This window comes from Oncorhynchus mykiss, chromosome 2, assembly GCF_057628025.1.
Source record: "Oncorhynchus mykiss isolate SJ-2025 chromosome 2, ASM5762802v1, whole genome shotgun sequence".
NCBI classification, from domain to species: domain Eukaryota; kingdom Metazoa; phylum Chordata; class Actinopteri; order Salmoniformes; family Salmonidae; genus Oncorhynchus; species Oncorhynchus mykiss.
Window position 1 is genome coordinate 93,359,633 of NC_143023.1, and position 16,667 is coordinate 93,376,299.

Here is a 16,667-nt window from a genome sequence, read left to right on the forward strand (position 1 = left end):
TGATTTTATTCCGCTGGTACAGAACTAGCACTGTATAAAGAAGGATTATAGTGTGGAGCACCAGTTGTTACATCACTTTTATTACCAAATAGAAAATAAGATGTAAATACACAAAAATATGCAAAGTCTGTATGATCAGGTTGTTTAGTACTTGGTCAGAAAGCCAGTGGTAGTGGATGACAGAGTAAAGAAATGACAGCTGGACATCTAGAGTAACGACGGCAGAATTCTCTTTTCAAGTCTGAAATCTAGAACAGCATTGAAACAAGCCAATCAAATTAGAACGCTTCGTTTTTTTCTTCATATTTTCTTCTATGACCTCCCCAAAGCAGTGGTGACCAACTGGTCGATCTCTAAGGCATTTCTTGTCAATCTCAAACATTTATGTAAAAAAATATATATATATCTTGCGTTTGTATAATTGTTTTGTCTTACACTGTTGCCGGTAGGTGCACTTGATTCAGCTGCCCTGCACGCCGGGTAGGCGAAGTGTTTCAATTTTGAACCATTTCATTTGTCTGAAGATACAAACTCTGCCTTCCCGGCGGGCCTGCAGAGCAAATGAAGTGCACTACAGGCCTACCGCTGGCCAATCGGATGGCTCAGATGACCGTGTCTGCAGTAACGTAGCAGGCGTGAAGGAAAGCTACAGACACTGTGAGATTTCAAAACCATTAGGAGAGAGAGACTGAGAATGATGCGAGTCCAGATCCGCCATCAGCTGGATGACAGTGTCGTTTTTGGTCAGTGTCAGCGGAGGAAAGGGAGAGTACAGGGATGTTGAGAGGCCGACTGCTGAGCCTGACCATCAGATACAGGCCCCATCAGCCCAGTAAAATTATTTATTATTTAAATATGCTCACTTAGCTTCGACTCACAAGTAATACAACAACTGATCTATATTACTGTGTGATCATATAGCTTACCTCAAATTTTGAAATATATATTTTTTAAATGATCCGAACAACAATGCGTTGGCAGGGAAATTAAAGCGAAGCCAATATGCAGTGATAATGTATTGGGCCTATAGCTTACTGTACAAACCTCATTGCTACAGAACTGTTTTTAATTGGTTAATGTAGCACAGGCTTAGGTTATTCAAGTCATATTTAGAAAACATCTGAGTGGTAGATATGGACTTGCATTTCGACTCAGAAAAGGTTGGTGAAAATAAAACACTTATTCTAAATTAAGCATGTTTTCAATAAAATCAAGTAACTTTTTTTTTGTGACCAATTATTTTTAGGTTAAAATGTTACTTGAATGTGAATGTTTCCCTCTTATTGACACAGTATTGAGAGAATATCACACAGGGTTGCACACAGGGTCACAATGTCTATACCACTGGCCAAACTCCACCTCTGGTCCATCAATCCTGGCATGTAGTAAGGGGATTTGTGGTCCCCCCCTCATGTTGATGGTTGGGGCTTTATGACCTGGTCCAGCTCTATGATGAAGTGTCGGAGGTCGTCAAGGCAACGCTCCCTGATCTCAATCAGGTTGTCCTTCAGAGGGTTCTGAAGCATCTTCTCCAGACTGGGCTCCTTGATAACCAGCATCTTTACCACCGTGCCAAATGTCTCGCAGTCCTGCTTGTACCGCTGCACACACGCACAGAGACACACACACACACACACACACAAATCCCTACATTAGAAATGTAGCCTATACAAACCATAGTCTGCTGTTCTAAAACACCTCACAGTCCAACATTAGCAATGTATACAAACCCTCCAGTGTGCACTGTACTGAAACATAGTAGAAAAACATCCTAATAGGGACATTGATTAACCACCATAGAATCAATAACATGAAGTACAAAGACAGTCATTGACTGCATAACAAACGCAACACCAAATGTATATATATATTTTTTTAAATGTAACCTTTATTTAACTAGGCAAGTCAGTCACATGAACCAGGAATAAAGCACATTCAGAAGCAGGAGAAGCTGGCGTCACATTCAATGAAATTGTACAATGTGCACTGACACCTTCGCTTCAAAGTGTTCTTTAATAGCTGTAACACAAGTAGAGAACACTCAGGTTCAGACCTACTCCTCGTTCCAACACTTTACTGTGAACTTAATGAACCCACATTTTCTGGCAAGTAGGTGTATTCAACGAAACAGGTGTGTCCAACCTTCCATTGGAACATAATGGAGCGAAGGTGTTGTATTAGCAGACTGTTAGCGGTTCAGTTCCTCCACATGGTAACTAACAGACTCATGTCCAGCAGGCAGCTCTGGTTTTACAGCCTGCCACACTAGAAAGGGCTGATAACCTCTCTATTAAGCCAGGGCTAGAGTCCCAACCAGATGCTAGCCCACTGGGCAGTAGGTCTGTATCACCTGGGGGGGGGGGGGGGGGGGGGGGGGCGGGGGGGAGTGAGCGTTGTGTGTGTTTGATCCCTTCTGGAGGACAGCACTCTAGCTAGATCTGGAACGAGTGGTTTTCACACCAAATTGCCTTTTGAAGTGCCCTCACAAAGAGAGGGAGCAGTCTGGGACATGGGTTCAGCTCTAGAGATCAGCTCCAAGCCTCCTCTGAAGTTCCCTAATAAGTGCCCCATGAAGTTCCCTATAAAAGTGTCCTATGAAGGAGGGCACAAGGGCATAGAGAGCAGTCTGGGACAAGGGTTCAGCTAATATAATCCTGCCAGGCCCCCTATGCTCGCCCCACCCTAGTGGGACTTCAGAGCCAAACAAAATCCCTCCATGAAAGTTGACTGGAGCCCGCTGGCGGTGGCAGTCTAAGCTTTACTGTTGCTTTTAATACAAATTAAACCTTCAGCCCACACTGTGTGAGCTTTTAAAACCAATGAAACCTTCAGCCCACACTGTGTGAGCTTTGAATGACGTTGTCGTTGGCGATTGACTCCCTGAAAGAATTACAATAACTAAAACACTGGCTTAATGCAACATTACTTCTAAGTCACTAAAGAAGTTACTGTATGTGTGGTAGTCCCTCCCCAATTTTTTTTCTTTATTATTGGCAACTGTTCTTTCCAGTGGTAAAATATGCAGGAATAATAGACTATAATGGCTTTGTCAGACAGTCTCATTCTCTGCGTCAATTTCCCAAAACAGCAAGAGAGTCCTTTGACCTATTTCTCTCCAGTAGTGATCTAATTAAGTCCCAGGAAGCTTCGTTAAGAGGTAGGACTGTGTCATGTCATGTTCCATTTTGGAAATCTGGGCTGTAGTAGTCTTTTCTACTTTAGAATAGTTTAAGTAAAGAAAATGCTTAATTTTTAAAAATGTTATCTTCTGACTGTGCAGGACAAAATATATCAAGTGAGTTGAAAGCCATAAAGAAGAGTTGTAGAGTGCAGAGAGGTCTAAGGACAGCTGCCTGTCAGATAATCTGGGTTGAGGAGGAAGTGGGTTTGACCCTAGTATAAATCAGGCCCTGTTGCAGGACACCTTCGGCTACGTGACCGTCCACTATGAGCAAAGGGCATGTGTACATGTACGTGTGTTCAAGCCAAACCAGCCAATAGAGCTTTACATAGATAACCTCCTAAAGCCCGTATTTATTTCAGGCTGTGATGGAAGTCTGCTTGACCTTGCAGGTACGGTACAAATAAAGGAGAGGATGTGATGTTTATGGTGTTCCTGTGTCTCACAGGTTCAGAACAGAAACTCTTAACACTACAACCTGCTAAACTATGGTCACTAGCACAGGGCTGAGGGCTCTTAAGATGAGGGAGGACCATTATTGTTTTATGAGCGTGGCCTTATTTCTATTACAGCATATTGGATGACTGTCATTCATGTTCCTTTCACCCAGCTCAATGAAAACATTGATCGTTTTAGGCTACTTACTAGATGATACTCAAATTATACCTATACCCATCATGAGGTTGCTACAACCTAGTCAATTAATGAAAGTTTACAACGTAGGTGCACAGGTCAAGAGACACTTGAGTAATCAAGGTGACAGACATTGACACATTCAATATCGCCTTGCACAATCTTGCCTTCATCTAGCTGATCTAGGGTGTAATCATTAGTCCAACAGTTGCAAACAAGAGTTTCGATTTGACAAATTTAGGTATGTTCATCCCAGTTTCGTTCTGCTTGCTTCCGTTTAAGAAATGCTTTTCAACAAAAATCAGCGGAATAAATACACCCCTGATCACACGCAAACATAGTTCACTTTCATAGCAGCTCCTCGCATCTACATGCTCTCCTCCTCTCACCTTTTCCCTTCGCTTGTGGACTTCAGTGCACAACACATCCGTGACCCGACGGAAAAATCTAACCGCTACACACAGCCTACATCGTCACCATGTTAGCTAACATCAAGTCAACAACATAGCTACTAGAACTACCACGTTAGTAAACCAGCTACAATCATGCAGTACAGTGTACAGTTTGCAACCAGTTTATCAGTTACACCGGCGGGCCCCCCCGGTTGCAATAAATGTATCAAACCAAATGCTAACATTGACTTGGAAGTGTTTGAGTGTTGGATAGCCATAATCAGCTAGGTAACAAAGCATCCCTCTTTGTTCGAGCCGAGTGTTTGAGTAGGCTAAACTAACTAGCTGCATTCGCAGCTAGTTAGTTTAGTCAATGTACCCAGAAGTCAATGTACCCAGAGGAGGACGGACACTAGCTGTCCTCCGGCTACACTATCGTGCGACCCTACAGAGTGCTGCTGAGGCTACTGTAGACCTTCATTGCAAAACTGTGTTTTAATCAATTATTTTGTGACGTGAATATATTTAGTAATGTTTTATCTAAAAAGGTTCAGTAAGGCCAAACTCAATTGATCAAATATTTGTTTTATTTTATTCTTTCTTGTATGTCTTAAGGGGTCCTAAAATGTTATAGCTAAATGATCGTTAGTATGACCATCTTAAAACAATTCCATATGTTAGCTTAGTAGAACAGGACAGAAGTTAGTAGTAGGTTCTTAACACTACAACATCTAAACCATGGCCACTAGCACAGGGCTGAGGGCTCAATGGCCAAACAATAGGAGAGACTTCAGTTGGGTGGGTCATGTCAAGTCATGGAGGACCACAGTACCTTCAAAGGTCAGTGGAATAATAGTATGTCTAACCTGAAACAATGAGGATGAAAATAGACCAAGACGCATGGGAAAGTTCACCCTATTATATCAAATAAAACAAATATACACAAGGCGTATCCTAAGCACATATTCTAAGGTTTTGCTCATTAACTCAGTAGTCTAAACTGATCTTGTAGACTAGGACGTATATGGTATCAGTGATGCCACATTCAACTGGGAATTCCTACATAAGACCTGTCACACCTGATACCACCTGAGGTATTTGAAGGGTCAACTGGGGCAAGCAAGGTAGGGACGGTTTAGTGAAATTATACACACTACAGCATACTCTCCTGAAAGAGACTAAATGAGGAGTCTCTTCTCTGCTGTATATAGCTGCTAATTAAGAGTAAATTCAAATAAGTGCAGTTTGTGCCTCCAGCCTCCAAACGTCTCAAGGTCTCCCACATTCTCTCTCCCCATTTTCCAGTCCATCCCATCGTTTTAGCTCTCTCACTCAGTCTCTCCATTGCCCTGAAAATACCCTCTCAGCTCAGCTAGCTGCAGCATGCCGAGGCAGTTAACACAGCCAGTTATCTGCTCATTCCCGCATCCCTAACCCACATTGTGCAGGCCTGCAGGCTGCTTTCCGAACTGGAGCAGAACTGCAATGACCTGCAGAGGTGTGTTGCTGATGTAGATAAGATTAATGAACACATACAAGGGTTAGATTCTAGAAGGTCAATTCTACAAGATTCAAGAGTAAATCGGCCCTCAAATTGAAAACGTTTACCCAAGAAAGGTATTAACCAAAGTGCTGCAGTATAGAGCCAAAACAACAACAAAATGGTCACTGTCCAAATATTTCTTGGGCTCACTGTAAGTTGTCTTATTTGTAAAACTAATCAAACACATGCTCAAGACAAAGTACAACAAAACAAACTAATACTGTAAAAATGTCAGAAATATAACCGACAGAAATATCCTGAATGTGGGAGATGTTAGCCTTCGGGACTGATGCTTCAGAGGCTCGGCACACTTTATGCAAACGGATGACTCAGGGCGCATGCAGTATATGAATATCGTTTTGTCACAAAATGGGAGGCTCTTTGTAGTGCATAGTCCTGTCGTTGTTGCTTTCGACAAGAGTTTTGTTCTGCTCAAACATTGTGACAGAGCAAACAATTCATTGCCCAGCGGTAGGGCTCTATATTTTACCACCCTGTGGCAACAATGGAAGCAGGAAAATGGTCTTTTCTCCTTGTTCTCTTCTGGCACAAAGTTTTTGTTTCACAAAATAATTTTGTCGTGGTTCCCAATCAACTTCAAAAATCACAACTTCAAGATCGCTCCAGCTTGGTTTAGCTTGGCATTAGACTGCTGCATCAAATAAGCAGACTATTTTGCATTGATAACCAAATACAGATCTTTGTGACTGTTCAAACAATAAACCAAACAAAATTGCAGGCTTAGAATTCCCCCCAAAATTGTATTATTAAAAAAATATATATATAACTACGTGATTCTGGGCTATTTTGAAAAGGTAAAAACCATGTGCTTTTTTCTCTGAGGAAAAATAACATTCTATTTTTAGCTGATATGGAAGTGAATACATTCAAGCAGTACATTAAACTTAGATCATTTTGTAGGTTTCACAGACAAGTAAAATGATATTTGCCAGAGCATATTATTTAATTATAAATCAGATTATTTCACATGGAGCTGTGTGAAGCTAAAAGGCTAGCTAGCTTGCAAGTTATGTTTAGCCAGCTCGCTGGCAAGAGAAGAGAACGTGATTCTTCTTTGCTTTCACCACAAATGTGAGAGAACCTCTGCTATCGTCCCCTTGTGAATGATGCTATTTGGGATTCTAGCAATGCATGGACCAGTGAGGTATCATGTGACCAAAAGGTGCATGCTGCTTTAAAAACACGGACTCTGCCCAGGCTCACTCCCACACATAACATGACGTATGTGATCTCAGGATCAGCCTTTAATGTCTGTAGGCTGTGTAGCCCATCATGTCACCCGTAGCCACCGGTTCACATAATGGCAGTGTTGGACTAACACCAACCACAGGGAAGTGTGGCCAACTTCACGTGGCCAACTTCCTCTTTAAACAACTTTCGTCTCCTGGTCAGTTTCAGTTTCTACTTTATTCTGAAACAGTTTGATCAAATAGGGAAACAATGAATACAGGCTGAATTTAGGATAGGTTTGATCACTACACCGTGCTACAAGAGTAACTTGTTAATTTACCTTCAGAGAGGGTAAGCTTATTTGTGAAGGAGAGAACATTGTTCCAGGTTTGAAGATGCATAAAGAAACAAGTAACATGAACGTGACAAAAGGAATGTTGGCACATCTCACAGTACCCACCAGCTAGGTACGGGAGCTCTCGAGCGGCTAGATGTTCTTTACCATTCGGCCATTAGATGTGCCACCAATGCTCCTTATAGGACAACATCACTGCACCCTATAGTCCTCTGTAAACTGGTCATCTCTGTATACCCGTCGCAAGACTCTGTATTGGTGGATGCTGGTTTATAAAACCCTCTTAGGCCTCACTCCCCCCCTATCTGAGATATGTACTGCAGCCGTAATCCTCCACATACAACAGCCTTGCTATGTTGTTGTCTTTTGGTCTCTATGTAGTGTTGTGGTCTCTCTCGTCATGAAGTGCGTTTTGTTGTATGTTTTGAATCCCAGCCCCCGTCCCCGCAGGAGGCCTTTTGGCAGGCTGTCATTGTAAATAAGAATTTGTTCTTAACTGACTTGCCTGTTTAAATAGAGGTTCAATAAATCAAATAAAAACTGTTAACACCAGTCTGATTATGTTTGCCATCTTTCAAAAGAGAAGATCTTTCCCTAAGGTTTTTCCCCAAACTACAGTGTGTGTTGACACTGATTACATTTTCCCTTCATTAGGTTCCTATATACAATCTTCTAATCTACATGCTTTGAAGCTTTAAAAAACTATGCGTGAGAATGTAAAAAAAAAATAAGGCCTTGTGATGAACAATTAACTCAAAATGAATGATTTCCCTTGACAATACTGCAGCTTCAAAAAAACGTTCTTAATTCTGTATGTGTGTGAGGAAGAGCGTCATGGCGCATTAACAACAATACAGAGTATTTAGGGAGTAGCGTTTCCTCAAACTTTACTCTGAACACAGAACAGAAGCGGTCTCTTGTTACTTCACAAAACAGGAAGTTTTAACATGCACGTGTGTGTGTGTCTCTTTCCTCCCTACCTCCCAGCGGTGGGAGCCAGGGGCCGATCTCCAGACCTGATACTGGAGGTAGGGCCACACAGGATGGGCTGAGGGCTTCAGAGTGGGGAAGTAAGGAGGTGAAGGGGGACATTTGGAGCAGACGTGGAGGTCTGGATTATAGGGGTACGTGTGTTTGCTTGCTTGTGTGTCTGTATGCATGCATGTGCAGTGCCTTCGGAAAGTATTCAGACCCCTTGACTTGTTCCACATTTTGTTACGTTACAGCCTTATTCTAAAATGGATTTTAACAAATCTAAACTCCTCAGCAATTTACACACAATAAATAAACTATTTATTTAAGTATTCAGACCCTTTGCTATGAGACTCAAAATTGAGCTCAGGTGCATCCTTTTTCCATTGATCATCCTTGAGATGTTTCTCCAACTTGATTGGAGTCCACCTGTGGCCAATTCAATAGATTGAACATGATTTGGAAAGGCACACACCTGTCTATATGAGTACCCACAGTTGACAGTGCATGTCAGAGCAAAAACCAAGCCATGAGGTCGAAGAAAAACTGTCCGAGACAGGATTGTATCGAGGCACAGATCTGGGGAAGGGTACCAAAATAATTATGCAGCATTGAAGGTCCCCAAGAACACAGTGGCCACCATCATTCTTAAATGGAAGGAGTTAGAAACCACCAAGACTCTTCCTTGAGCAATCGGGGAGAAGGGCCTTGGTCAGGAAGGTGACCAAGAACCTGATGGTGCCTCTGACAGAGCTCTAGAGTTCCTCTGTGGAGATGGGAGAACCTTCCCGAAGGACAACCATTATTGCAGCACTCCACTTATCAGGCCATTATGGTAGAATGGCCAGACGGAAGCCACTCCTCGGTAAAAGGCACATGACAGCCCGCTTGGAGTTTGCCATAAGGCATCTAAAAACTCTCAGAGCATGAGAAACAATATTCTCTGGTCTGATGAAACCAAGATTGAACTCTTTGGCCTGAAAGCCAAGCGTCACGTCTGGAGGAAACCTGGCACCACCCCTATGGTGAAGCATGGTGGTGGCAGCATCATGCTGTGGGGATGTTTTTCAGCGGCAGGGACTGTGAGACTGGTCACACAGCCAAGAAAACATAGGAGTGGCTTCGGGAAAAGTCTAATTGTCATTGAGTGGCCCAGCCAGAGCCTGGACTTGAACCGCATTGAACATCTCTAGAAAGACTTGAAAATAGCTGTGCAGCATTGCTCCCCATCCAACCTGACAGAGCTTGAGAGGAACTGCAGAGAAGAATGGGAGAAAGCTTGTAGCTTCATACCCAAGAAGACTCGAGGCTGTAATCGCTGCCAAAGGTGCTTCAACAAAGTACTGAGTAAAGGGTTTGACTACTTATGTAAATCTATGAGTTTTTTTTATGTCAAAATGTCTAAAAAACAGTTTTTGCTTTGTTATTATGGGGTATTGTGTGTTGATTGATGAGGGGGAAAAACGATTTAATCAATTTTAGAATACGGCTGTGACGTAACAAAATGTGAAAAAAGTCAAGGGGCTTGAATACTTTCTGAAGGCACTATGCACGTAAGTGTAACGGATACAGATTTGGGGGTTTTGTCTGTAGAGGCAGAGAGGAAGGCGGGCAGAGAGGCAGGCGGGCAGAGAGGCAGGCGGGCAGAGAGGCAGGCGGGCAGAGAGGCAGGCGGGCAGAAAGGCAGGCGGGCAGAGGTCCTGAGTTAATAAGGGAAGTGTAGTAATGAGTGGATGTAAAGTGGAGTAATGAGTGGATGTAATGACTGGAGGGCCTGATACACAGAGGACATTATTAAAACAGCCACGTAATCAGCCTGGGCTGACTGCAGACCGGACTGGAGCAGCATAAAGGGAATAGGCCTCCATTTGGGACGAGGCCTCCATCTCAGGGACTAATAGGGGAGAAATGTATATGTTTAGGTTACAGTGATAGAAATTATGAATGGAGGGACTCTTCAGAAAATAACTGCCAGCCATTTTGGTTTCGATATTCAAATTCAGCTGAATAGTTTCTCTGATACTTCATCTAGTTTCTCTAACCCAAAATGTAATAGTAAAAAACGGTTGAAAATATGTAAACTAAATCTTATAAGTGTAGTACCATCAATTAAATATAGGCTTATGAGATCAAGGATTGTCAACTGCTAGGTTGTTATCTGACTGATTTGATTGTATTTTTTAAATTCTGCTAATGTAACACAGGAGCATTTCAAGAGGAAGTTACTGGATCTTAGCATAAATAAATGTCTCGGTTTTCTCATTTGCTTTCCTAGCCCGTAATCCACATATTACGTAAATAAGGCTAAAGCAGTAAAGTAGGGTACTATAAGAACATCGACCCGACTGGCCCCACTGAGTACACAAATCATACGGAGTCTATTTCTAGTCCTCATCCCTCACTGCAAATGTGCTCATTCAACAGCCACCTCTGAAGCTCAGGACAGGATACAGGGATGAGTGCTCGTGGCTCAGGGGTGGTAAGAGGCGGCCTCTTCCATCCATGTGGAGGTAAATAAACAGCTATGGACTGAAGCAATCACACTAAATCAGTGTAGGTCTGAATCTCATGCCAACTCCAACCTAAGTCAATCTCATGCCAACTCCAACCTAAGTCAAAGCACCAGCCACGACCCTATCCCCAGCCCCGTCTGCCCCAATCTATCCCCAGCCTCAGCTCCAGTCACATCTCTATCCCCAGCCTTAGCCCTGTACTCCAGCCACATCCCCAGCCTCACCCATCCCTGTTTCTGTTAGGTCTGGTGAGTTTGGCTTGGTGTTCCACACTGCAACAGATGTTACAAACCAGTGCCTCTAACCACAACTGCTGCTGTGACCTGGTTGAGAAAGGACAGGGTAAGCGTTTGTGTGTTATCTCTGCGTAAGAGTATGTGCGTGTGTGTGTTCACATAATACTAAAAGAAGTACCCACACCGTGGGTGGCCTGCCTGAACACTGCAGGGCCATTCCTGCCCTGGTTTAACAGGAACAGATAAGTGGTAGTGTAATGCAGTGTGTCTGTGTATAGAGGGAGGCCTGGGCAGGCACACTGAGAAGTCCTTTCTGCCAACTCATCCTCCTTCTCTCTTTGTCCCTCTCGCACTCAAATGAAAACGACATGTTCCTGAGACACCATATACATGCAATAGGGTTTCAGAGAGCCATTAATCCAAATGGAGGAAAGGATTAGGACTAGAGATAGCGACACTACCACACAGCTAGAAGAGTATTAGCTAGCAGAGTAGCAGAGTATTAGCTGGCAGAGTATTAGCTAGCAGAGTAGCAGAGTATTAGCTAGCAGAGTATTAGCTAGCAGAGTATTAGCTAGCAGAGTAGCAGAGTATTAGCTAGCAGAGTAGCAGAGTATTAGCTAGCAGAGTAGCAGATTATTAGCTAGCAGAGTAGCAGATTATTAGCTAGCAGATTATTAGCTAGCAGATTATTAGCTAGCAGAATAGCAGAGTATCAACTAGCAGAGTATCAGCTAGCAGAGTATCAGCTAGCAGAGTATCAACTAGCAGAGTAGCAGAGTATTAGCTAGCAGAGTAGAAGAGTATTAGCTAGCAGAGTAGCAGATTATTAGCTAGCAGAGTAGCAGATTATTAGCTAGCAGAGTAGCAGATTATTAGCTGGGAGTCATTAGATAGTGGGACCTCTTACCTTCTCGATTTCCAGCGCTTTAGCTGCGATGGCTTGAGAGCGCCGTGTCTTAAAGTTGTCCTGCGTCTGCTCCGTATCCTCCGTGGCCGAGACAGTCTCCTTGGCCGACACCGTCTCCTTCGGCCCCGCTAGCAGGGCTGGCGTGGGGACACTCTCCTCCTGGGAGGGCAAATGTTAAAGGGTTAGTTAGAGTACCAGGCAGGACACCGCAGGCTTAACAGATTCTGGTTTTAAATTCAAAGCATCACTGATTAGTCAACATGGTTGTTGCTGTAGTTTTCATGTTGTTCAGCGCAACAAAACACCATTATGCATTCAGCATCTCAACAGTAATCTAGAACGTTAAGACCTTTACAACTTTGATCAAAGACTGTCGACAGCCAAAGATGAAGGCCCAAGCCTACAGATGTCAACCAATCATCATATTGCATCATTTAGTGTCAAAAGGAAAAAGAGAAACAAAACAATTTGAGCGAAAGGAAGCCTTTTGTTACCATTGAAAACCAACAACTTGTGAAACACCCATTACTTTCAGTTTACAGGACCCAGAAAGCTTTCATCCATGGCAAGGAAATGGGTCATGCATGGTGAACAGTCTATAGTGACCTGGGTCAGACTACAAGGAAGAGACAGGCCATATAATGTACATCAACTGTCCCTCTGTGATGTGACTTTTAGAATAACCTACACAGGGATCTGGAACATATCCCATCGTCCATGACAAGGCAATGTTAATGAATTGTGTTTCCAAAGAAAGGTACTAAAACATGTTGGAAAAGACAGATGACAAAATTATTGTCTATAAGGTAACGAACGGCCTGTAACTACGTATTGTCTGTAAGGTAATGGCCTGTAACTACGTATTGTCTATAAGGTAACTGCCCCCATTGAGACCAGCGTAAAAGAGGGGTGGGGGGGGGGGGGGGGGGGTCACACACAATGCAAATAGTCCGGGTAACCATTGGTTACCTGTTCAGGAGTCTTATGGCTTGGGGGTAAAGCTGTTGAGAAGCCTTTTTGTCCTAGACTTGGCACTCCGGTACCGCTTGCCATGCGGTAGTAGAGAGAACAATCTATGACTGGGGTCTTTGACAATTTTTAGGGCCTTCCTCTGACACCGCGTGGTGTAGGCAGCATTGCCCCAGTGATGTACTGGGCCGTACTCACTACCCTCTGGAGTGCCTTGCGGTCGGAGGCCGAGCAATTGCCGTACCAGGTAGTGTTGCAACCGGTCAGGATGCTCTCGATGTTGCAGCTGTAGAACCTTTTGAGGATCTCAGGATCCATGCCAAATCTTTTTAGTTTCCTGAGGGGGAATAGGCTTTGTCGTGCCCTCTTCACGACTGTCTTGGTGTGTTTGGACCAATCTAGTTTGTTGTTGATGTGGACACCAAGGAATTTGAAGCTCTCAACCTGCTCCAGTACAGCCCCGTCGATGAAAACTAAACATGGCGGTGTTCGCCTTAGCAATCTCACTAGAATAAAGACCTCCTCCACTCCTGCCATTATTGAAAGAGATCGTGATACCTCACATCTCAAAATAGGGCTACTTAATGTTAGATCCCTCATGTCAAAGGCAGTTATAGTCAATTAACTAATCACTGATCATAATCTTGATGTGATTGGCCTGACTGAAACATGGCTTAAGCCTGATGAATTTACTGTGTTAAATGAGGCCTCACCTCCTGGTTACACTAGTGACCATATCCCCCGCGCATCCCGCAAAGGCGGAGGTGTTGCTTATATTTATGATAGACGTTTTCGTCTTTTGAGCTTCTAGTCATGAAATCTATGCAGCCTACTCAATCACTTTTTATAGCTACTGTTTACAGGCCTCCTGGGCCATATACAGCGTTCCTCACTGTGTTCCCTGAAATCCTATCGGACCTTGAAGTCATAGCAGATAATATTGTAATTTTTGGTGACTTTAATATTCACATGGAAAAGTCCACAGACCCACTCCAAAAGGCTTTCGGAGCCATCATCGACTCAGTGGGTTTTGTCCAACATGTCTCCGGACCTACTCACTGCCACAGTCATTCTCTGGACCTAGTTTTGTCCCATGGAATAAATGTTGTGGATCTTAATGATTTCCTCATAATCCTGGACTATCGGACCAGCATTTTATTACGTTTGCAATTGCAACAAATAATCTGCTCAGACCCCAACCAAAGAGCATCAAAGGTCATGCTATACATTCTCAGACAACCCAAAGATCCCTTGATGCCCTTCCAGACTCCCTCTGCCTACCCAAGGACGTCAGAGGACAAAAATCAGTTAACCACCTAACTGAGGAACTCAATTTAACCTTGCGCAATACCCTAGATGCAGTTGCACCCCTAAAAACATTTGTCATAAGAAACTAGCTCCCCGGTATACAGAAAATACCCGAGCTCTGAAGCAAGCTTCCAGAAAATTGGAACGGAAATGGCGCCACACCAAACTGGAAGTCTTCCAACTAGCTTGGAAAGACAGTACCGTGCTGTATCGAAGAGCCCTTACTGCTGCTCGATCATCCTATAACTAAAAAGCAGCATTCCCCAAGAGAGGATGGCTTTTACTTCAGCAGTAATACATTCATGAACTACTTTGAGGAAAAGATCATGATCATTAGAAAGCAAATGACGGACTCCTCTTTAAATCTGCGTATTCCTCCAAAGCTCAGTTGTCCTCAGTCTGCACAACTCTGCCAGGACCTAGGATCAAGGGAGACACTCAAGTGTTTTAGTACTATATATATCTTGACACAATGACGAAAATAATCATGGCCTCTAAACCTACAAGCTGCATACTGGACCCTATTCTAGCTAAACTACTGAAAGAGCTGCTTCCTGTGCTTGGCCCACCTATGTTGAACAAAATAAACGGCTCTCTATCCACCTGATGTGTACCAAACTCAGTAAAAGTGGCAGTAATAAAGCCAAACCTTGACCCAGAAAATATAAAAAACTAAAATCGGCCTATATCGAATCTCCCATTCCTCTCTCTCTCAAAAAAAAAGCTGTTGCACAGCAACTCACTGCCTTCCTGAAGTCAAACAATGTATATGAAATGCTTCAGTCTGGTTTTAGACCCCATTATAACACTGAGACTGCACTTGTGAAGGTGGTAAATTACCTTTTAATGGCGTCAGACCGAGGCTCTGCATCTGTCCTCGTGCTCCTAGACCTTAGTGCTGCTTTTGATACCATCCATCACCACATTCTTTTGGCGAGATTGGAAACCCAAATTGGTCTACACGGACAAGTTCTGGCCTGGTTTAGATCTTATCTGTCAGAAAGATATCAGTCTGTCTCTGTGAATGGTTTGTCCTCTGACAAATCAACTGTAAATTTCGGTGTTCCTCAAGGTTCCGTTTATATATTTTACCTCTTGGTGATGTCATTTAACAAAATAAAATGTTAACTTTCACTGCTTTGCGGATGACACACAAATCAGAAACTTTGTCCAAAAATGATGAAAAATTAATCCATGCTTTTGTTACTTCTAGGTTAGACTACTGCAATTCTCTACTTTCCGGCTACCTGGATAAAGCACTAAATAAACTTCAGTTAGTGCTAAATACGGCTGCTAGAATCCTGACTAGAACCCCAAAATTTCATCATATTACTCCAGTGCTAGCCTCCCTACACTGGCTTCCTGTTAAGGCAAGGGCTGATTTCAAGGTTTTACTGCTAACCTACAAAGCATTACATGGGCTTGCTCCTACCCATTTTTCCGATTTGGTCCTGCCGTGCATACGTACGCTACGGTCACAAGACGCAAGCCTCCAAATTGTCCCTAGAATTTCTAAGCAAACAGCTGGAGGCAGGGCTTTCTCCTATAGAGCTCCATTTTTTGGAATGGTCTGCCTACCCATGTGAGAGACGCAGACTCGGTCTCAACCTCTAAGTCTTTACTGAAGACTCATCTCTTCAGTAGGTCATATGATTGAGTGTAATCTGGCCCAGGAGCGTGAAGGCGAATGGAAAGGCTCTGGAGCAACGAACCGCCCTTGCTGTCTCTGCCTGGCTGGTTCCCCTCTTTCCACTGGGATTCTCTGCCTCTAACCCTATTACAGGGGCTGAGTCACTGGCTTACTGGTGCTCTTCCATGCCGTGCCTAGGAGGGGTGCGTCACTTGAGTGGGTTGAGTCACTGACGTGGTCTTCCTGTCTGGGTTGGCGCCTCCCCTTGGGTTGTGCCGTGGCAGAGATCTTTGTGGGGTATACTCAGCCTTGTCTCAGGATGGTAAGTTGGTGGTTGAAGATACCCCTCTAGTGGTGTGGGGGCTGTGCTTTGGCAAAATGGGTGGGATTATCTCTTGCCTGTTTGGCCCTGTCCAGGGGTATCATCGGATGGGGCCACAGTGTCTCCTGACCCCTCTTGTCTCAGCCTCCAGTATTTATGCTGCAGTAGTTTATGTGTCGGGGGGCTAGGATCAGTTTGTTATATCTGGAGTACTTCTCCTGTCCTATCCGGTGTCCTGTGTGAATTTAAGTATGCTCTCTCTAATTCTCTCTTTCTCGCTCTCTCTCAGAGGACATGAGCCCTAGGACCATGCCTCAGGACTACCTGGCATGATGACTCCTTGTTGTCCCCAGTCCACCTGGCCGTGCTGCTGCTCCAGTTTCAACTGTTCTGCCTGCGGTTATGGAACCCTGACCTGTTCACCGGACGTGCTACCTGTCCCAGACCTGCTGTTTTCAACTCTCTAGAGACAGCCGGAGCGGTAGAGATACTCTCAATGATCGGCTATGAAA

At 43.8% G+C, this 16,667-nt stretch overlaps 1 protein-coding gene across 2 annotated transcripts in view; it reads right to left on the minus strand.

Moving 5' to 3' along the window:
• Positions 1 to 64: 64 nt before the first annotated feature.
• The window catches only part of LOC110499982 (uncharacterized), a 35,349-nt gene continuing 18,746 nt past the window's right edge, over positions 65 to 16,667 (minus strand). For both annotated transcript variants that reach the window (XM_090212727.1, XM_090212717.1), the window contains 2 exons: positions 11,927 to 12,085; positions 65 to 1,601 (listed from right to left, as the gene is read on the minus strand). In XM_090212727.1, the coding sequence (XP_090068853.1) occupies positions 1,410 to 1,601; positions 11,927 to 12,085 (351 nt within the window). In that variant the 3' untranslated portion in view covers positions 65 to 1,409. The remainder of the gene's footprint in view (positions 1,602 to 11,926; positions 12,086 to 16,667) is intronic.